The sequence below is a fragment of the Hevea brasiliensis genome, chromosome 5 (genome assembly GCF_030052815.1).
Source record: "Hevea brasiliensis isolate MT/VB/25A 57/8 chromosome 5, ASM3005281v1, whole genome shotgun sequence".
NCBI classification, from domain to species: domain Eukaryota; kingdom Viridiplantae; phylum Streptophyta; class Magnoliopsida; order Malpighiales; family Euphorbiaceae; genus Hevea; species Hevea brasiliensis.
In genome coordinates this window covers 88040942-88060311 of record NC_079497.1, presented here as the reverse complement: position 1 = coordinate 88060311, position 19370 = coordinate 88040942, and the positions used below count along the sequence as shown (strand labels likewise).

General features: G+C 31.8%; 1 protein-coding gene across 1 annotated transcript; it reads right to left on the bottom strand.

Moving 5' to 3' along the window:
• Positions 1-15720: 15720 nt before the first annotated feature.
• On the bottom strand, positions 15721-19124 carry LOC110658358 (tubulin beta-5 chain). Its single transcript, XM_021815934.2, has 4 exons — positions 18967-19124; positions 18475-18875; positions 18027-18296; positions 15721-16740 (listed from the first exon to the last, which is right to left on the bottom strand). The coding sequence occupies exons 2-4, from the start codon at positions 18866-18868 to the stop codon at positions 16067-16069; spliced, it is 1338 nt and encodes a 445-aa protein (XP_021671626.1). The 5' UTR covers positions 18869-18875; positions 18967-19124; the 3' UTR covers positions 15721-16066.
• Positions 19125-19370: the final 246 nt, after the last annotated feature.

The following is a 19370-nucleotide window of genomic DNA, read 5'->3' as shown; positions in this document are numbered from 1 at the left end:
ACACATGCTCAATTTCATCAAGAAATACTCACATTTTATTTATTAGCAAAATTTACAGCTAAATACATCAGTCTATAAATACATGAGTTTATAGTTTATAAGACAGAAACTAATGTCTATTACAAAATGCAAAATACAAAATACAAAAGAAAGCCTAGTGGTCCTACCAAAATGCACTGTAGTGGAGGTGACTCGGGACTCAACACAGATCTGTACTCTCACCCAGTCTAAGGTCTGTTGGGCTCTTTATCCGTGTCTCCAGTACCTACGCATGGCAAAAAGTGATACACTAAGCAATACAACTTAGTGGTGCCAATATAATGTAAAAATAAACCAAATAAATAAATATGTAGACATTATGTTGATATACTATGCAAACTGAAATTTTTGGTAATTATTAATAATATTATTAATTTAGTACTTTTTATGTTCATTAATTGGTATAATTTATTAAGACTTATTTTAGTTGCCTAAGTAACCTATATCAATCAACTAGACTGGATAAATGGCTAAACTGGCACTGGGTACTAAGTACCTCGGGCCGTCATACCATCGGCCACAGAGTGTCTCCAGGTGTGCAACAGAATGACTAACAAGCCATAGTAATAGACGAGCATAATGCTGAGTGTATCAAGTGTATCAAAATGGCCAAAAGCCATACTATCACAATTGGCCATTAAAACCATAAATCACGGAATGAAATAAAGTCATAGGCAGTACTACAAATTGGAACCCTATTGGCATGCCAACCTATCCAAATCAATCATACTAGGCATACTAGGGCATGTTAACAAGGTTAATTGTTTAATTCTTTGTATTTGATGTTTAGTAGTTACTATTCACCTTACTATTCAAGCAAAAATGTTAAATTTTTCATAAATAATAGGTGTGCCAATTCTAATTACACCAGCATACCACATTTTGGATGTTATATGTGTTGGCATTGGTTGCCAAATTCAATTCAAGGCTCAATGGAAGTTATTTCAAATTTTCAGTTTTGGTCACTGAGGCTTACTATTCCATTGGACCTTTCTACAGTGAAAATTTGGCTAAACTTTTTCATCAAAGTTGTTCCTTAATGTGTCTTCTTTAATTCCATTTTTGAATTACTCCATTTGGAGTTTTGTAGTTCAAGTTATGCCATTTTTACTAAAGCTGGCCGGATGGGTCATTGTCCAGAATTTCTGGGCAAAATTGGTTCTGGCAGTTTTGGTGTCCTAAATTTGGCTAGTAATTTGAATTGGTCATGGTCAGAATTTGGGTTTCTATTCTTCATGAAAGTTGTTCTATATTGTCTAATATTTCCAGGGGTTTAAGAATCAGGTCATTTGGACCTCTCTACACAAAGTTATAGCCAATTAAACAAACACTGTTTATTTGGTCATTTTCCAGGTCCATAATTTTGGTCATCTGATTTAGGCAATTTTTAGGTTAACTTAAGTTGGTTTTCTAGGCAGGGTCCCTTCACTAAAAATGGGGCATTTTATCCCTAGTTTCACTTGCAATTAGCCTTGCACCAATTGAAGCTACACAAGTCAGGTTAGGGCTGCCCAAACACACTGAACTCAAGTCCAGAATTTCTAGCACAAATGGGCAACACACTAATTCCTAATCCAATGCCACAATTCATTCCAAATTAAGGTCAGTTCACCTCAAATGGTCACTCATTGACCATTAGAACACCAATTAAATATCAAAGCACAAAATTACCAATTTAGTCACAAAACCCTTACTTCAAATCCCTAATTCATGCATAAGACCATGCATTTCACATCATACTGCATATATATGCCCATATCTCAACTAGAATCCAAGTTTAAATTGCATTATACACCCAAATTATTTTCCCTACCATGGCTGCCAAAATTCAAGGTGGGTTCAAACATGTGTATTTTGTTTAAATTTCAACAATTTCTCGTTCAATTTAGTGTCCTAATAAAGAATTTAAGGAGAGAGTGGAAGGAATTGATACTAACCTTTATGTGTGCCAACCCAAGCTTGACAAACCTCTTTGTTTCCACTTCTTTTTGCTGCCTCAAGCTTGCCCAAGGTGCAAGGATCAAGTTTAGTGAAGGCAAGAAGGAGTTTTATGGTGAAAAATTCAAGGTATGGCAAGGTTTGATGAAGAACAACAACGGAGGAAATGAAGAGGTGGTTTCGGCCAAGGAAGAAGAAGCAGAATTATTTTGAATTATTTTCACTTCTTTTTTCCTTTTTAATGAATTTAAGTTTGCTTGTTGAGTTTTGATTGGTTAAGACATTTTTATTGCATCATGCTTGCATATGCATGATGTTATAATTAGGCTTTTACTTTCATTTCTTTTTCTTTCTTTTCTACTCATTTTTAATTAAATTTTCATCAATATTTATTCCTATTTTATGTCATATAATTCACTTTCTTAATTGAACAAGTTGGTCAAAAATCATCTCTGAAGATGAAATGATCAAAATGCCCTTCGTTTTGCTCATTGAGCTAAAATTGTCTGTACCAACTTAGAAAATTTTCATAGTATTCTATTGCTATCTAAGGCTCAATAACTCTTTACTGGAGTCCCAAAAATTATTTCACTGGGTTCCCCACGGGTCTAGGGTTGCTAACTGTCTTCACAGCCGTTTTCGTTAAGGTTACCCATCGTTGTAGTTACGGCTCATTTAACTTCATTGCATTTCATTTCTAAAATTTTTCTTTAATTTTTATTATCATTATTTGATTTATTTATGATTCCTCACTCTAGTTTAAATATAGTTCCAGATATTTTAGCTGTCTGAACCAATATTAGTCACCGAAATAGTAAAATGTATAGACTAGCTAAAGTGGGGTTGTTACATAGGAACCTAGCCATCAGGAACTAACATAGAAATTGGAATGTTATATTTCGCAGAAATAAATTGTGCATCTAATTTATGAGATTTCTCCACCCACAAATTGACGCCATTTTTCAAAGCATTCGTGATACTAGACGCCAGTTTTTCCATAACAAAAACATTTTAAACTGCTCCACCATGCTTTTGGACTGGGTCAATAGGCAAGGTAAGTACAACCTTTGTTACATTTGGAATCTAAACTTCTTCTCCCTGCGATGATTGCCTTTCGAAGTGTTCCACCATGAGCAAAACCTGCACATGTGGACCAATTATAGTAGAACTTCCCTCCGCATCCTGAGAACCTGATGGTTTATTTGCTTTTGATTTTTGGAGGCATGGTGTTGCCTATAAAAATTAATACTGTCGAATGATCAAGTGAGACCTTACTCCTACTAGGCGTGCTAAAAATTATTTCCTTAGAAAATAATTTTGCTAGCTAATAGCTTAGAAATTACAAGTGTGTAAGATATTGAGTGTATCAGCTATGCACTATTCTGACTTCTCTCAAATGGTTTTGGGAATGTGACTAGACTAAACACAGCTTCATCAAAATCTCATTTCAAATGAATAATTAAAGTAATAGAAAATTATATTGATTGCTGAAAATTTGAGTACAAGGCTTGGAAAAATAAATACAAAGCTTTAAAAATAAAAAGACAGATAAACTTAAAGATAAATAGACTACTAGAGTTTGTTGTTGTTGATTGATTGAGTAGTTCATTCTTCAACGTTGCATAGCAGAGCATATTTATAGCATCACCTAATAATTCCTATGAAGGTTCTAGAACCAACATTTGCTCACGTTTCACATCTTCCTGTAACTCCCCAGTACCAATTTCTCTTAATCGCTGATAACTTCCCATAATCTGGTAACCCCCTTTAGTTGATTAACTTCTTACAACTCCCTTCTGATAACTACCTAAAAATAATATTTAATTATTTAATTCAAGCCTCATAATTAAATTAATACAAAAAAATTAATTAAATTAATTTCACAAAAAATTAATTTAATTAATCATGGGCATAAAATAATTAATGAGCAAATTAATTTATTTTTGGTGCAAATAGATCATAATAGTGTATAATAGTTTAAGACAGTAAGTGAGACTTGATTTGGGTGTTGAGAAAGCAAAAAGGGATACTTAACTTAGAACCGCAGGTTATGAAATCTAGCTTCTGCGGCCAAAGTGTACTTCAACAGTCAAAATTTACATCAATAGTTGTGTAAACATAAAAATGAATAGTAATGTAAATAGTGCATGAAAGTTCAATCACTGAAGTATGGGATTCAGCCATTAAAGTATGGGACTTGGCCATCTAATTTCCCTGCTAACAACATATGATGCTTATGCCTTTCCTTTTCCCTTATATTTCCATATATTAATGAAAACCTATTATATTTTATAGACCTAGAGGTAGGACAACAAGAAGGTGACTTCTGAAAAAGGTACTTAAAGGGAATACAAGTAAGTAAAGTAAGAGTTATGTTGTGTAAGGAGAGTAGAAACTACAAAATGGTTTTTGTTAAAAGAACTTGTTTGGATTACATGTGCATTCATGCATCATGAAGTATTTTATTAGATAATTGCATTTTAGGGAAATCGTATAAATGTATATATTTTATTCATGACAAAGTTATGCATATTTATTAATATATGTTAGTAGATTATAGATGACCCATTGATTCCCAATTACTATCATAGCTATCATGCAAGGATATAACATGTCAATGATATTAAGAATGAAATAAATGAAAGAGCTCCTTGCTATGTGATGTTAATGGGATGTTCCAGTAAGGTAGTTTTATGTGTTAGACTCCATTTTATTGATATGTAAAAAGGAAGTTCTGAGAAGCTCCTATAATGTGTTGGGCATATTGGAATGTGATTATGAATGTAAAAAGGAGGACCTTTAGTGATATAATTACTATATGTGAATTATCTGTGTTGTGAAACCTCATGTGGATTATGCGTACATATGATTTTCTTTATTATGTATTCTTTACTATTACCTTGTAGTTTCTCTACTCACTAAGTGTTATTACTTATTCCCTACTATTTAACCACTTTAGGAGAAGGAAAGAGAAGAGCCCCGTAAGATTTGAGGTATTATTGTGGGCTAGATGTATGTATTACATGGATACTTTTTGTGACATGTATGTTTTTTATTTTGAAAGAACTATGCTTGTCATTGTGTACAGCTAAGTTGTAAGAGTTCATTGAGGACTTTTAATTATGTGTGTTATGAGAAAAGGGTTAGACCTATTATGCTTAAAGTGTGTTATATAGGTTATTGTTTTATTAAGATTAAGCAGGACTTTTACCAAGACTCTGTTATGAATGAGAGTTATGAATATGCATGCTCATATGGCCCAGGTGATATGAAAATGAAAATGAAATTGAAATAGTGATGATGTTGAAAGTCTTTTTGGCAAAGCCTATGTTATATGAAATGAAATCTCAATATTGAAATGAAATGACAATAGATGCCTGAAATGTTTATGTACTTATTAATAATGTTATGAGTAGTTAAAAATGTAAAACTAAGTTTGCTATCGATTTTCGTGGCCATACACCTTCTAGTGCTCTAACACTGATAACTTTCTGAATTCGAGTCGTTACATTTAGCATATAGACTATTTCAATGAAATTACTCCCAAAGCGGCTTTCCCTTCTAAGATTCTAGACTATTGCTAGAATATTCACATTGAGAACTTTGAATAAAGACTAATAAGGATATGCACTCTAAGTGAGTCAATTCTAATGTTACCAATATGTCACATTTTATAGCCCTTTAGTGTTGGTTGACTAATGAAATGAATTGAAGGGAATAGTACCAAGAAAATTTAAATATTAGATTTTATGGTTGGAAACAAATTCATTAAGTACTAAAACACTTTAAATTGTGTGTTTCAGTTGATAAGGATATTGAGAAGCATAAAGAACATTGAGTCAAGGCCTAGGAACGACTCAAATCAGGTTTGAGCACAACTAGTTTTTAACTAATTTTGTTCTGAATATTTCATATGAATAAATGATGTATTTTTCTTATGTATTATGTGCAACAAGCACTGGATTTAATTCAATGATTATTGAAATTGTTATAGTATGTATGAATTTAGCTTTATGAAATGGTATTTCCACAAGTATTAAGCATTGTTGTGAAACGAATAAATTATATTTTGGAAAATTGTGATAGAACATGTTTTGAATTGTGATGGGCAATTTGCATGGAAAAATGCAAATTTATTATTTGAATTATGATGAGCATAAAAATTATTGGATATTGGGATTGAATTTGAATCGAATTGTATTGTGATTTATGCTCACTAAAAGGATTGTGATATTGTTTTATATCTCACTATAGATGCTTGACTAGGTTATTACCCGTCTCTCTCATATGTTGAGAAGACAATGGAGTTAGTTGTGTTTTGATTACCATGGTATGTGCACAGGCTTAGATTCTCCTCTTATTAGAGGTTAGATCTAAGTTTTTTTATGTTATGGACCTTCGGAAGATTCATTATTGTGGTGTGTACTGTGCACGATGATTCGACCTCCCCGACCATAGGGATTTAGAATCCGATTTGACCTCCCCGACCATAGGGAGTTAGAATCACCCCGAAGATGGCCCTTTCGGATTAGTCTTGCATAGTTAGTGAGATAAAGAATGGTTTTCGAGATAAAGAATGGTTTTTGAATAGTAAAGAATTGTGATTTCAATTATGATTTATGTATAATTGATTTTGTTGGAATTACCTTAAATGATTAGTTATGATTTGATAAATTGAATTTCGTGATCAAAGTCATTTTATACAAATGATTTATATTATTGGCAATGAATATTTTGAGTTTTGGAATTTTATGAGTATTCAGATTTCTAAATTAATTGCTGTAATTTTTGTTAAGGTATATTGTACTATGTTTTAAATTATAGTTGTGCACCACTGAGTTCACCACTTAGCGATAGCTTTGTATGCTGTCACAGGTGAAAAGAGCATAGAGCAATTGAGTAAGCTTCTTTGAAAAGACATTCAGATCAGCTCCAGGTATATCATAGGTATACCCATGTACATAGGTTTTGATGTATGTATGTAAATTATTTGAGCAGTTGTATAAAAACTCTTGTAAAATATTTTGTTATGTAACTAAATGCAAATCATTGTAATATAAATTTGAGATTTCATTTACCTGTATAGTTTTCTAATATTAATTTTTGAGTTTTGTAATTAATGAAATGTTTCTTTTATGATTTGATTATTGAGATTTGAATTGTGAGTTGAAATGAAGTTGTTGGAGTTGTATTTGAGAAAACATATTGGGAGTGTTTTCCTTTTCAAATTTGAAGAACTTTTTTCTCAAAACACAGCCGGCACTTTGCTGAAATTTTGAAAAAATTTTATAACACTAGATTTTAATCGATGATTTAAATTTTACGAAAATTGTTTTAAAATCCCTTGTAATATATCTAATGGTTTATCGGTAGGCGAAGTACGGTAATTCATTAGATGTACTACGGGATCATGTTACATCTTACGGAGGAGTAGGGTTTGACACATTTAGCTGAAATAAATACTCTCATAAGGTCTCATCTCTCACTCTTCTCTCATTCTCTCTTTTAGTGCTCTTTGAAAGCTGTAGAAGTTGAAGAAAGTACTGTGTAAAGCTTTTTAAGTTAAGTGAAAGAAGATTTTGTGGCGCATTTCCTGTGAAGAAGTGTGAAAAGCTTTTTACTATGTACGTGAATTTACATAGTGTTTATAATTTGATAAATTATGTATGTTTAATATGATTTTTATAATGTCCATAAAATATTATATTGTGTTATTTTATGTTTGATGCATGCATGCTATATGAACAAAAAAATGCTTAGTTTATGATTTAAATATGCGAAAATAAAAATGAAAAATGCATGTTTGAAAAAAGTTATTAAGAAATATATTATTTATGAACGAAAATAATTGATTAAAAGAATGAATATTGTATTCAAAATTGTAAAATTTTTGTAGTTTAGGAAGATGAATGAAAAACACAAGTTAATTATTATGATAATAAATATTGAGAACAACTGAAAATAATGAGAAAGCAAACTTTGAGTATATATATAATTTAGAAAAAAATCTTAAACATAATAGATATCAAGTAACAGTATATATTAGAGCCGAAACTTTCGAAAAAAAGTGTTAATGAAAATAATTTAAAAGCTTATATACACATATATTGTAAATTAAAATTTAAAATATGAATATTTTAGTAACGTGAAGTTAAAAATATATTTGTTTTAAGAATAAACTAAAAATAATAGGGTATAGGAATAAATATAATGTTTAGGGATAAAAAAATATTTTATAATAACTACAAAATAAAAATAAATTAAGATTAACTAAGAAATAATTGGGTTTAGCGATAAAAGTATCTTATAACAAATAATAAAGACAAAATAAATAATAAGTTTAATTAATTAGGTAGAACATAGTTTATTATTAGGAATAAATTAGTAATGAACTAATATAAAATTTAGTAATTATTTATTATTGAAATTTTAATTTGAAAAAATAAATTGTTTAATAAAATTAATGAAAAATAATAATAATATTTTTAGATAAACTGTAAAAAGCATTGCATAAAATTTTAAAATATATTATATAATAAATCATTTAGAAATATTGTATTATATTGCATTATTAAGATAATATGTATATAATTGGATTTAAAAATTAGAAAAAAAATTAGTTTTAATTTAATTTAAAATAGTCTGTCAACATTGCAATAAATAATTTAAAAAAAATACATAAATTGGTTTAAAAATAAAAAAAAATCTTAATAAGTCATAAAATAAAATTACAATAAATTTTAAGTTAATTATATTTAAGTGAATAAAATGTCAGGACAATATCATTGAGGAATATAGTTTATTTGAGTCATGGTATTGTGAATTAGATTTTTAGAATTTTTAGTTTCTTTTTTAATTAAAAAAATGTCAATTCCATCTTTTACTACTATGTACTGAGATAGGGAAATTGTTATGCATGATGAAGGATATGATTATTGTAGGGGTTCATCAAAGGTCATTTTTATTGGCAGATAAATGGATTATGGTACAGTAGGTGTGAAAATAGTTTGTGGCATTGGTCTTACTATTGGACATGAATTTATATCGAATATCTTATTCAGACAACCCATATTAAGGGATGGTTCAGCAAAATGAGACTGCATGGAGTTAAGAAATGATGACGATATAAATATAATGTTTAATTTGATTGATAAAATTGGAGAGTTGTCATCAATTGAATTATATATAGATATTTATTAACCAGTTGCATTAGAAAATTTTACTGATGAAGCGAGGCCATCGAATCATGATTCATGGGGTTCAGATGTGGGTGTTGAGGCTGATGTTGAGACCGATTTATGCAATCAATCACCTCAATTTGATAGCAATATGGTTGATGACATTGTTATAGGGATCGTTAGTGAAAATGATTATGCTTGTGCAAGTCATTTAGCTGACGATTCCAAATCTAATGATAATGATTATTGTCCCAATGATGATAAGGACAAAGATGAATTGGATGAATTATGGGTTGACAATGATGATACTGACATTGATGATATTGATGATGATCATAATGAACTTGGTGGAGATTTGACTCTATACTACAACACACATGCCACAAACCCAATTATGTCGTTTATCCCTCCTCTGCCTTACTCTAAACTTGATTTTTCATTGCTAATAGTGGACCCTTGGTCAAAACCCCCATCTACTTCATTGTGGGATCCATCGAAGGAGTTTGAAGTTGGAATGATATTCCCTTCTAGAAAGGCTATATAAAGAGCTGCAAAACAATATTATTTACAAAGACACCATGAGTTTTGTAAGGATGAGAAAAAGAGCAAAAGATTTGCCATTAAATGCAATTATATAAAGAGTAACTATAGGTGGAGGTTACGCGTATCAAGGCAAAAAGGCTGTGATATATGGAAAATTACCCGATATAATGGACTGCATAGTTGCATAAATCTAACAATTTCATAAGATCATCAGCAATTGGATTCCAACTTTATATGTAATTTCATCCTTTTAATCATACAAGAACAACTACGTGTAAAGATAGGAGTGTTACAAGCAAAAATCAAAGACAAGGAGGATATAAGCCAAGTTACTAAAAAACATGGAGGGCTAGACATAAGGTAATTATCAATATATTTGGTGGGTGGGAAGAATCCTATAGACGATTGCGGCATTTCATGATTGCATTATGTAAATACAACCTTAACTATTCATATCTGATCTAAGATGGCCACTTTTTTGTGAATAATAAGTTAAAGCCAAATTGTAGGGTATTCAATTGAATGTTTTAGGTGTTTAAATAGACAATTGCGGGCTTCAAGTATTGTCAACCAGTTATTTGCATCGAGTCAACCTCTCTATATGCCAAGTACAAAGGTTGTTTATTTTGTGCTATTGCACTTAATGGAAACAACCATATTTTTCCTATAGCTTGGGCAATTGTAGAGAGTGAAGACACAAGGAATTGGGATTGGTTTATGTGTTGTTTGAGGGTGTTTGTAGGAAATCACAAAGGAGTTTTGTTATCTCAGATAGGACATTGGCATCAAAAAGGCAATGCAACAGGATTGGTGGCAGCCTCGTAATGGTCATCATCAATATTGCATAAGATATATCCTCAGCAATTATAACACAAAAGTTAAAAATACTAATATTAAAGAGGCTCTACTAAAGGCAAGTTAGTTGTCAAAGATATTTTGTTTTTCTAAATGTCAATATGAATATTCATGTTCACAATATAGTGGGTATGTTACTGATCATGACTTTGTGCCACATCAATCTGGAACCCTTAGCCATATCCCATCTAGTATGGGTTTATTTGGCTGCCATGATGGAAGTGCCATGCATTATACTTAGGGGTGAATTAACCAAACTGAACTGAACTAAATTTTTAACTAATCGAATTATTAGTCGACTCTAAAAATATTAACTGAACCAAACTAAAAATTAAGAGAAAACCAAAATTAATCGAAATCGAAAATATTCGATCGATTTTCTATTATAACTGAACTAACAAAAAAAAAAACATATAATTTATATTATTAATTATTTAATAAAATATTAATAAAAATGCATTTATGTTCTTTTTTATTTATAAAAAATAATAAATATAATTTAATATTAATAAGATAATAATTATAAGCTAAATATTATTATAAAATCATAAAAATAATCATTATAAATAATATAGTATTAATAAATTTATAATTAATATATTAATTAATTGAAATTCAGTTATTTCAGTTAGTTTGGTTACCAAATCAAAGATAACTAAACCAATAACTGAAAACCAAAAATTTTTATTATTACTAACAGAAAACCGAACTGAATCAAATTTACTCTTACTGAAATAACCGAATTTCATTAGTTCGGTTCGATTATTCAGTTAAAATCGAATAATGCACACCTCTAATTATACTACAAGGGAATTATCAAAAGGACAACATGGTCAATATGAAGTGCAATTAAAGATGATACCTAACCATCCCCAAGGGATACCACATCAAGATAATCATTAGAAAGAGGGCTAACAATATATTAATAGTCATGTGTTTTGTCATATAACTTTATTTGTATTGATCTTTGTCTTTCACAAGGACAATGATTATATTACTATAATGTTTTTATAGTAACAATCAACCATTGAAGTTTTTACAAAAAACCGATAGCAACAATAATTTCATTACTTCTCGAATTCTTTTATCGAGCTAAATATCAAGTAATCTATCCATAAAAGCCATTACAATAAACAAAAACAATACACATCTAATGGATTACACATATAAACATCTAATTCAATAACTATTCATTGACAAAACATATTTCGTCTTATTATGCAATTTGTTTTTCCCTATTTCACCACACATATTAAATGTTGTGCCTTTACTATTATATAAAGGTCTGTTTAGTGCTATACTTTGCCATCAATACATAATGGAAGACTATTCTACAAATAGTAGAGGTAGGATTTGCTGACAATTATCGTAAGGAGAAAAATTCATATCACAAGGAGTATTATGCTAGTCTTTGATGGGAATGGAGTTTTTAGATTACTGAATTAGAGAGATTAGTCATTGAAATAAGGTCTTTAAGAGGCAAGATCATTAATCATCGGTCGCTTATGATGAACAGATCAAATATCCAAACATATGAACTTGCAGTTTGAAGAATATGTGAAGAAAATAACAAGCTTTTGCTACGTATAAGCAGGTACTATATGCTTAAGTTAGCAGAAGAACAAGTAACAAACATTAGTCATGAATTATCTTTAAATGAGATTGAAAATATCATGACATCACCAATGTATGCATCTAACTATTACATGTTTGATGAAGATGGTGAATAATAAAGTGTTCTTAAATTTGTACCATAACTCAAGTCAATTTAATAAATGGTATGATTAATGAGTCAATTTCATGCTTCACTTTTATGGAGAATTTCCTATTTAAATTATGTTTTTATAATGTAACATATGTTATTGTAAATTATCTATCCTAAATTCTAAACACCAAATTTTATGTCAAAAATATTAACCATTTCCTTGTGTGCTTGAAAAATCCAACAACTCTTCACTAAATTTTATAATGTAGATAAAAACAATAATTGCATACCTTAATTTTCAATTTTTCTACAAAGTGTACACTAAAACTTGTTAATTATGAAAGACTTGTTGAGTTGTATTTAAAGGGATCAATTTGTAATTCAACCTAAGGCATTTTGTATTGGAGGACCATTTTTTGATTTACTGCCTCACCATTGGAGGACCATTTTGTAATTTCCAAAAATTTTCAAATTTTCAAGATGGGTGCTAATATGATTAGTACCACTAGTTGGAGGGCCATTTTGTAATTTTTCATTAGAGGACTATTTTGTAATTTTTAATATATGGGACTAGTTTGTAATTTCCCATTGGAGGACCATTTCATAATTTCAAAATATGAGTCTAGGAGGACCATTGTAATTTTCTGTTGGAGGACCATTTTGTAATTTTCAATGTATGGGTGATGGAGGACCATTTTGTAATTCAAGATGGGTGATGGAGGACTATTTAATACTAAAATGATCAACACCCCAGTTGGTAGGTGCTAATCATAGTAGCGCGCCTCAATTGTTGAGTGCAGCAAAATACACCAATTGGGGCATGCTACTATGGTTAGCACCCAAATTCGTCTCCACCCCACTAGTACATATCTAGGGCCCATCTTCTGTACATTCTCTGCCACTATATGCGAGATGCTATTTATACTAGCGCCCTGCATAAACACGCTATTTTTACATGCATTTTAACGAAAAACGTTATTCAAAATGACATACAATTTTGCAAAAATGCCACCTTAGCAACCTTTCACCCCTCCTCTAATAAATATATTTTTACTCACCCCCAATTGATAAAATATTTCTTCATTTACACTCATTTGGAAAAAAAGCACTCAATATCTGGAGCGACCTTTGGCAAGTTAATTCTTATACAATAATTACTTGTCATTAGGCAGATGATAAAGTTTTTCTCCAAAAAGATATTATTGTGTTTTAGAGTTTTTAAAGAAAGTTTTATTTCACAAAATATTGCTAAATTAATAAAACATTTTTGAAGAATATTCTATTTCATTTAAAATGTTTCTATTGGTATTAATGATGTTGCGTCTAAAACATCTTCCATTTCTCAATTAAAATCAGTATGTCTACTTTTCCTGTATGATAGCAATTTTCATATTAGATGTACATGTCATATACTCAATTAATGTGTTTAAGATGCACTTAAAAATTTACAACCTTTTATTCAATCAATTAAAAATATTTTAAATTTTTTGTGATTACATACTAGCATTATAAATTATTATGCACGTTTTTGTTTTTTAGGGAAAATAATTTGTCTGCTAGAAATTTTCCAAAAAAATTGTCCCCACAATGTGAAATTTCACCGAATTTCACATATGAATATAGACATTTACTTTGTGCATTTGTTAATTCATGCTATCCATCATTTGCATGTGATAAAAATAACTGGAATGTTATTTGTGTGTGTGTGTGATGTTAAGTTTTTAATGGTGAAATTGATTCACTTTCACATGTTACGATGTTAATTCACATTCACTTTTAATTGAATATAATATTGTTGCTTCCTTAAAAGGCCCATGAAATAATAATGACTTGAAAAAATATGCAAAAATACTAAAAGAGAAATGGCTAAGCTATTTTAAAGATATTTATTTATTTTACCGATTTTTAATTTTTTTTTTTTTTTATCATAGGACTAAAATAGATGTTATGTGTATTTTATTAGTTAAATATTATTAATGTATTGGAGCATAAGTTGCTTGATCACATTTGAGATAAGGCATAATATTACATACAAGTCTCATTGTGCAGCAAGCTCAATTATTGGATCCACCATTGATGCAATTGTTCCATCTCAAGCAGCTAGCCAAGCAAGAAGAGGATCACAAATGACTCAAAAAAAAAACTATGAGACGCAGGTGGACTTTTCTAAATTGATTTGTATTTGTAAACTAGCTTTCAATTTTCAATTTGGTGATAACAATGATTCTAGCTTTGCCATCATTCGCGGGTGGAGGAAGCCTTTAGAACACCAGTGGGCAAATACATTAAGTTTTTTTCGAGATAAGAGAAATAGGTTGACTTTGATTCCTCTAATTAATCCTCATAAAGATACATAGGCATCTTAATTATTACACAATTAAGTAGAAGTCTAATTTTATTTTTTTTCTTATGTCAAAAAATTGTATGTATAATTTTTCTTTCCAAAATTTAAGTTCAAAAAATGTGTTGTTGTATGTAATGAATTTAAGTTCAACCATAATTGCATGTATTGAATTTTTTTATATATATTTTATATTTTTCTTTACAATGCATTAAGTTTTTATGTATTGTAATGTATTTTTTTGTTTATTCAATATAATTTGACAATATATAATATTTAAGATTTGATAAAATTATGGTTGTTGCTTTTTTTTTTTTTTTTTTTTTGCATTTAAAAAAAAATGATCATTTCAATTCTGAATTGAACCAAAATTAAATTGAATCAGATCATTGTGTGAAAACTAAAACTAGAATCGCCTCAAACTAAAACTGGAATTGCCAAATGAACCATATTGAACTCGGCCTTGAACCAAGTTAGACCAAAATCAACTTGAACCATCTAGCATCGGCCGGGACCGGACCAATGACCAGATCTATTATAGGGACAGAAACAAAGTTGTGCGTTAGGTATTGCTGTCTCTTAGAGCAATTAGCATTGTTATGCTACATGAACTTCAGGAGTCCAGAACTTTCAAAATGTTGACCGAGGGCGCAATTCCAACTAGTGCAGTTGGCCGGAACCTCCTGAGCATTGTCTATTTAACATAAATTATGATGGTGCTCTTTTTACACAAAACAATGCTGGTGGAGTTGGGTGTGGTGGTTAGAGATTCTTCAGAAGCATTTAATAAGACAGGCCTCTCAATTTTTCCTAATATCTCAAAGCCAGCTGGGGTTGAAGATCTTGCCGCAAACTGACTGTTAGATGCCAATTTCAAAGGTGACTGTTAAACAGCAAGTGAGATCCTTTCTTTTGTCCACTGTGGGGTACTTGCAAGGAAAATTTATTGAAGATGTACAGCTGCTGCCTGCTGTTGCAACAGCATCAAACTGTGGCAAATTAGCTAGCCCATTAAGATTCTTTATATAGCTTTGTTTATTGGATTGTAATTCAGATTAAACAATTAAAATTTATCATCAACAAAATGTAATTCAGATACAACACGCATTAAACGAGCCATCTTTCAACGTCCATAAATATCATCATGCTCCATATATTATAGGAGAGGGAGAGGGTGCACAGTACAAATTTATCAGCTGAAATATGAAATAACAACATACTACATAATATAATGAACAGTACAGATATCATAGATCATATAGCTACTTCTAAGCATTTATTCAACTTGGCCCCTTCACCAGTCATTACTTCTTAATTAGTGGAAATGAAAATGAGTAATGTTCTTATGCTCCTGGTGAAGTTCATTTCCCGTCTTATAACCAGATACCAGCTAGAATGCTGATTGTGTAATAGCTTCCCATAATATACCATAGCTAAGCCAATAATCACTTCTTACTTTGTAGTCCTTCACATGTGCTCCATTTCCTCTTCCTCCTCATCTTCATACTCCTCATCAGCAGTAGCATCCTGGTACTGCTGGTACTCAGACACCAGATCATTCATGTTGCTTTCAGCTTCAGTAAACTCCATCTCATCCATTCCTTCACCAGTATACCAGTGCAAGAAGGCCTTTCTCCTAAACATGGCAGTGAATTGTTCACTCACTCTCCTGAACATTTCCTGGATAGAGGTAGAGTTCCCAATGAAGGTGGATGACATGGAGAGGCCCCTAGGTGGAATGTCACAGACGCTGGATTTCACATTATTTGGAATCCACTCAACAAAGTATGATGAGTTTTTGTTTTGGACATTGATCATCTGCTCATCAACTTCCTTGGTGCTCATCTTTCCACGGAACATGGCAGAGGCAGTAAGATAACGTCCATGCCTTGGATCAGCAGCACACATCATGTTCTTGGCATCCCACATTTGTTGAGTCAATTCTGGGACTGTTAGGGCACGGTACTGCTGAGATCCACGAGAGGTCAGGGGAGCAAAACCAACCATGAAGAAGTGGAGACGAGGGAAAGGGATAAGATTCACAGCAAGCTTTCGCAGGTCCGAGTTGAGTTGACCAGGGAACCTGAGGCAGCAAGTTACTCCACTCATAGTTGCAGAGATCAAGTGGTTCAGATCACCAACTGCAACATAATATTAAACTAAATAAGCTCATATTCAATACAATAACCAACAAGCAAGTAATTACCCAAATAACATATCAAAAAAGAAGCTTTAGAATAACCACTGAAGTTAAGAATAAGTACAAAAAGAGCTCAATGAATAACTAGTATCTTGCCCACATATCAGAACTGCAATGAACTAGAAATGCAGATATTAGTCCTAGCTTTACTCTAATTAGAAGGTAGTGCAATGGTCATCGTTTCCTAAATTATAAATTACACAAAAAGTTGACATGGATTCAACACCCAAGGAAACTATTGCTCATTTATTTCCTAAACTTGAACATAAACAGCTTGAATTTTTTATATTAATCAAGACTAGCACAATAGACACCATGAAGATCCAAGATGGCTTGGGAAGAAACTCAGATTTTCCACTCCAACACCATGTTCTCTAACTAATTAAGTTACCACCTGAGGTGCACCTTTAACAACACTGTGCGACTCACCCAACCGACATGCTAATAAATGAAATAAAACATAAATTTGCCCCAACCTAACTACGAAAAGTGCATTGCAATCTAAACCTTATATTTGGACTTATTGCACCTTTCAAGGAGGGAAAAAAAAAAAAAAAAAAGACTTATTGCACCCTCACATTTTTATTTTTGAACTATTACATGCTAATTTTTTTACTTATATTTTTCTCATAACCAAAAGGAACATTTTTCCAACTCATCAATGAATCATAAAATAGATTATCAAGTTTAATTTGAAATAAAGATATATAAAAATTATATGTTTATCAAATTATTCATTGATAAGGGGGCCAATTCATTACCTAATACTACACCAAAAAAATAAAAACCAATAGGTCAAATATAAAAATATATGAATGCAATAGGTCATAATAAAATGTCATGGATTTAATAGACTTTTCAAAATTAGTTTAGAAGGCAAAATTATATATATTTGGCAAAATGAAAAGATCCTTTTATACAAACGAGCAGGCTCTCATATCGCTAAAGTTGAAATTGAGGAAGCAGAACTCTCCCCAAGGATTGCTTCAAATGCGGTTCTTCCTTAATCGCACGATCCATCATCAGAAAAGCCATCAATGTAATGGGCACATGTCTTTCTCCACAAATATATTACATGAGAGCTAGATCAACAAACTAAATCAACGTATTGCATCAAAATTTGGTAAATCAAACAAATAGCCAACTAGATGAACTATATATAAGTTACTTGCACAGGACATTCAAAGACCAAATTAGACAAATCACTATAAATCAAATTTTACTTACAGCTTGGAGTGGTCAGTTTCAGAGTCCTGAAGCAGATATCATAAAGAGCCTCATTATCCAGAACCATGCACTCATCTGCATTCTCCACCAACTGATGAACAGAGAGTGTGGCATTATAAGGCTCAACTACTGTATCAGAAACCTTCGGGGAGGGGAATACAGAGAAAGTGAGCATCATCCTGTCAGGGTACTCCTCTCGAATCTTTGAAATGAGCAAGGTGCCCATTCCAGAACCAGTTCCTCCACCCAATGAATGGCAGACCTGGAAACCTACACAAATGACAAAAGAAAGCTCAGATCCAACTTCCCAATTCCCATCTTGATGCCATCAACAAACAAACATGAATAATATAAAACATTCGCAAATTCAAGAAAATGGATCAACCCAATAACCCATCAATGTTAGCCAATGAAAAGCAACAATCAGTAAACAGTGGAGGAAATTAACCTTGAAGACAATCACAATTCTCCGCCTCCTTCCGAACAACATCAAGAACGGCATCAATAAGCTCAGCACCTTCAGTATAGTGACCCTTAGCCCAGTTATTCCCAGCACCAGACTGTCCAAAAACGAAGTTATCAGGCCTAAAAACCTGACCATAGGGACCAGTCCGGACGCTGTCCATTGTACCAGGCTCCAAATCCATGAGCACAGCACGAGGAACGTATCTGCCACAAGAGGCCTCATTGTAGTAGACATTAACACGCTCAAGCTGCAGATCTGACGTCCCAATGTACTTTCCGGTAGGGTCTATGCCATGCTCGTCGCAGACCACCTCCCAGAACTTGGATCCGATCTGGTTACCGCATTGTCCTCCTTGAATGTGAAGAATCTCTCTCATTTTTCACCTGTATAACCAAATTTCAAGCAAATTTAGCAGCTCAAAACTCAAATATGATGATACCCGCTAGATTAATCTACACAAGGAAGAGATTTTACCTTAGATCTAAGTGAACTCTAGATCTTCTGAGAGAGATGGAAATTCAAAATTTGAAGTGATGTAGAGATGCAGTGAGAGATCTGCGAATGGTGAGGAGCGGGAGCAGTAGAAAGGGTTTATAAATGCGGTGCAGAGAGATCTAACGGTGAGTGTGGGTTCCCTCCTGTCTTGTTTAGATCTATTTGAAACCGTTGGATGTGGAAAATGGAGGGTTGAGCAATTTGGAAGGTTTCGTTTTTAAATTTATATGAATTAAATGACATACATGCCCTTGACGAAGTGATTGGAGTGGGCCTTTGACTGATTTTGAACGATGTCCTAACGCAGCTGCTCTTTTTTTTTCTTTGTCTGCTGCGGTGTCATGTGGGTGGATCATATGATCCAACAGATCCAGTGAATCCAA

Excerpts from the sequence above, each read along its gene's own strand:
- LOC110658358 (XM_021815934.2), bottom strand. The coding sequence starts at position 18,868 with ATGAGAGAGATTCTTCACATTCAAGGAGGACAATGCGGTAACCAGATC. Across the intron at positions 18,297-18,474 it reads GAATTGTGATTGTCTTCAAG|GTTTCCAGGTCTGCCATTCA; the intron begins GTTAATTTCCTC and ends TCATTTGTGTAG. Across the intron at positions 16,741-18,026 it reads GAAACTGACCACTCCAAGCT|TTGGTGATCTGAACCACTTG; the intron begins GTAAGTAAAATT and ends ATTATGTTGCAG.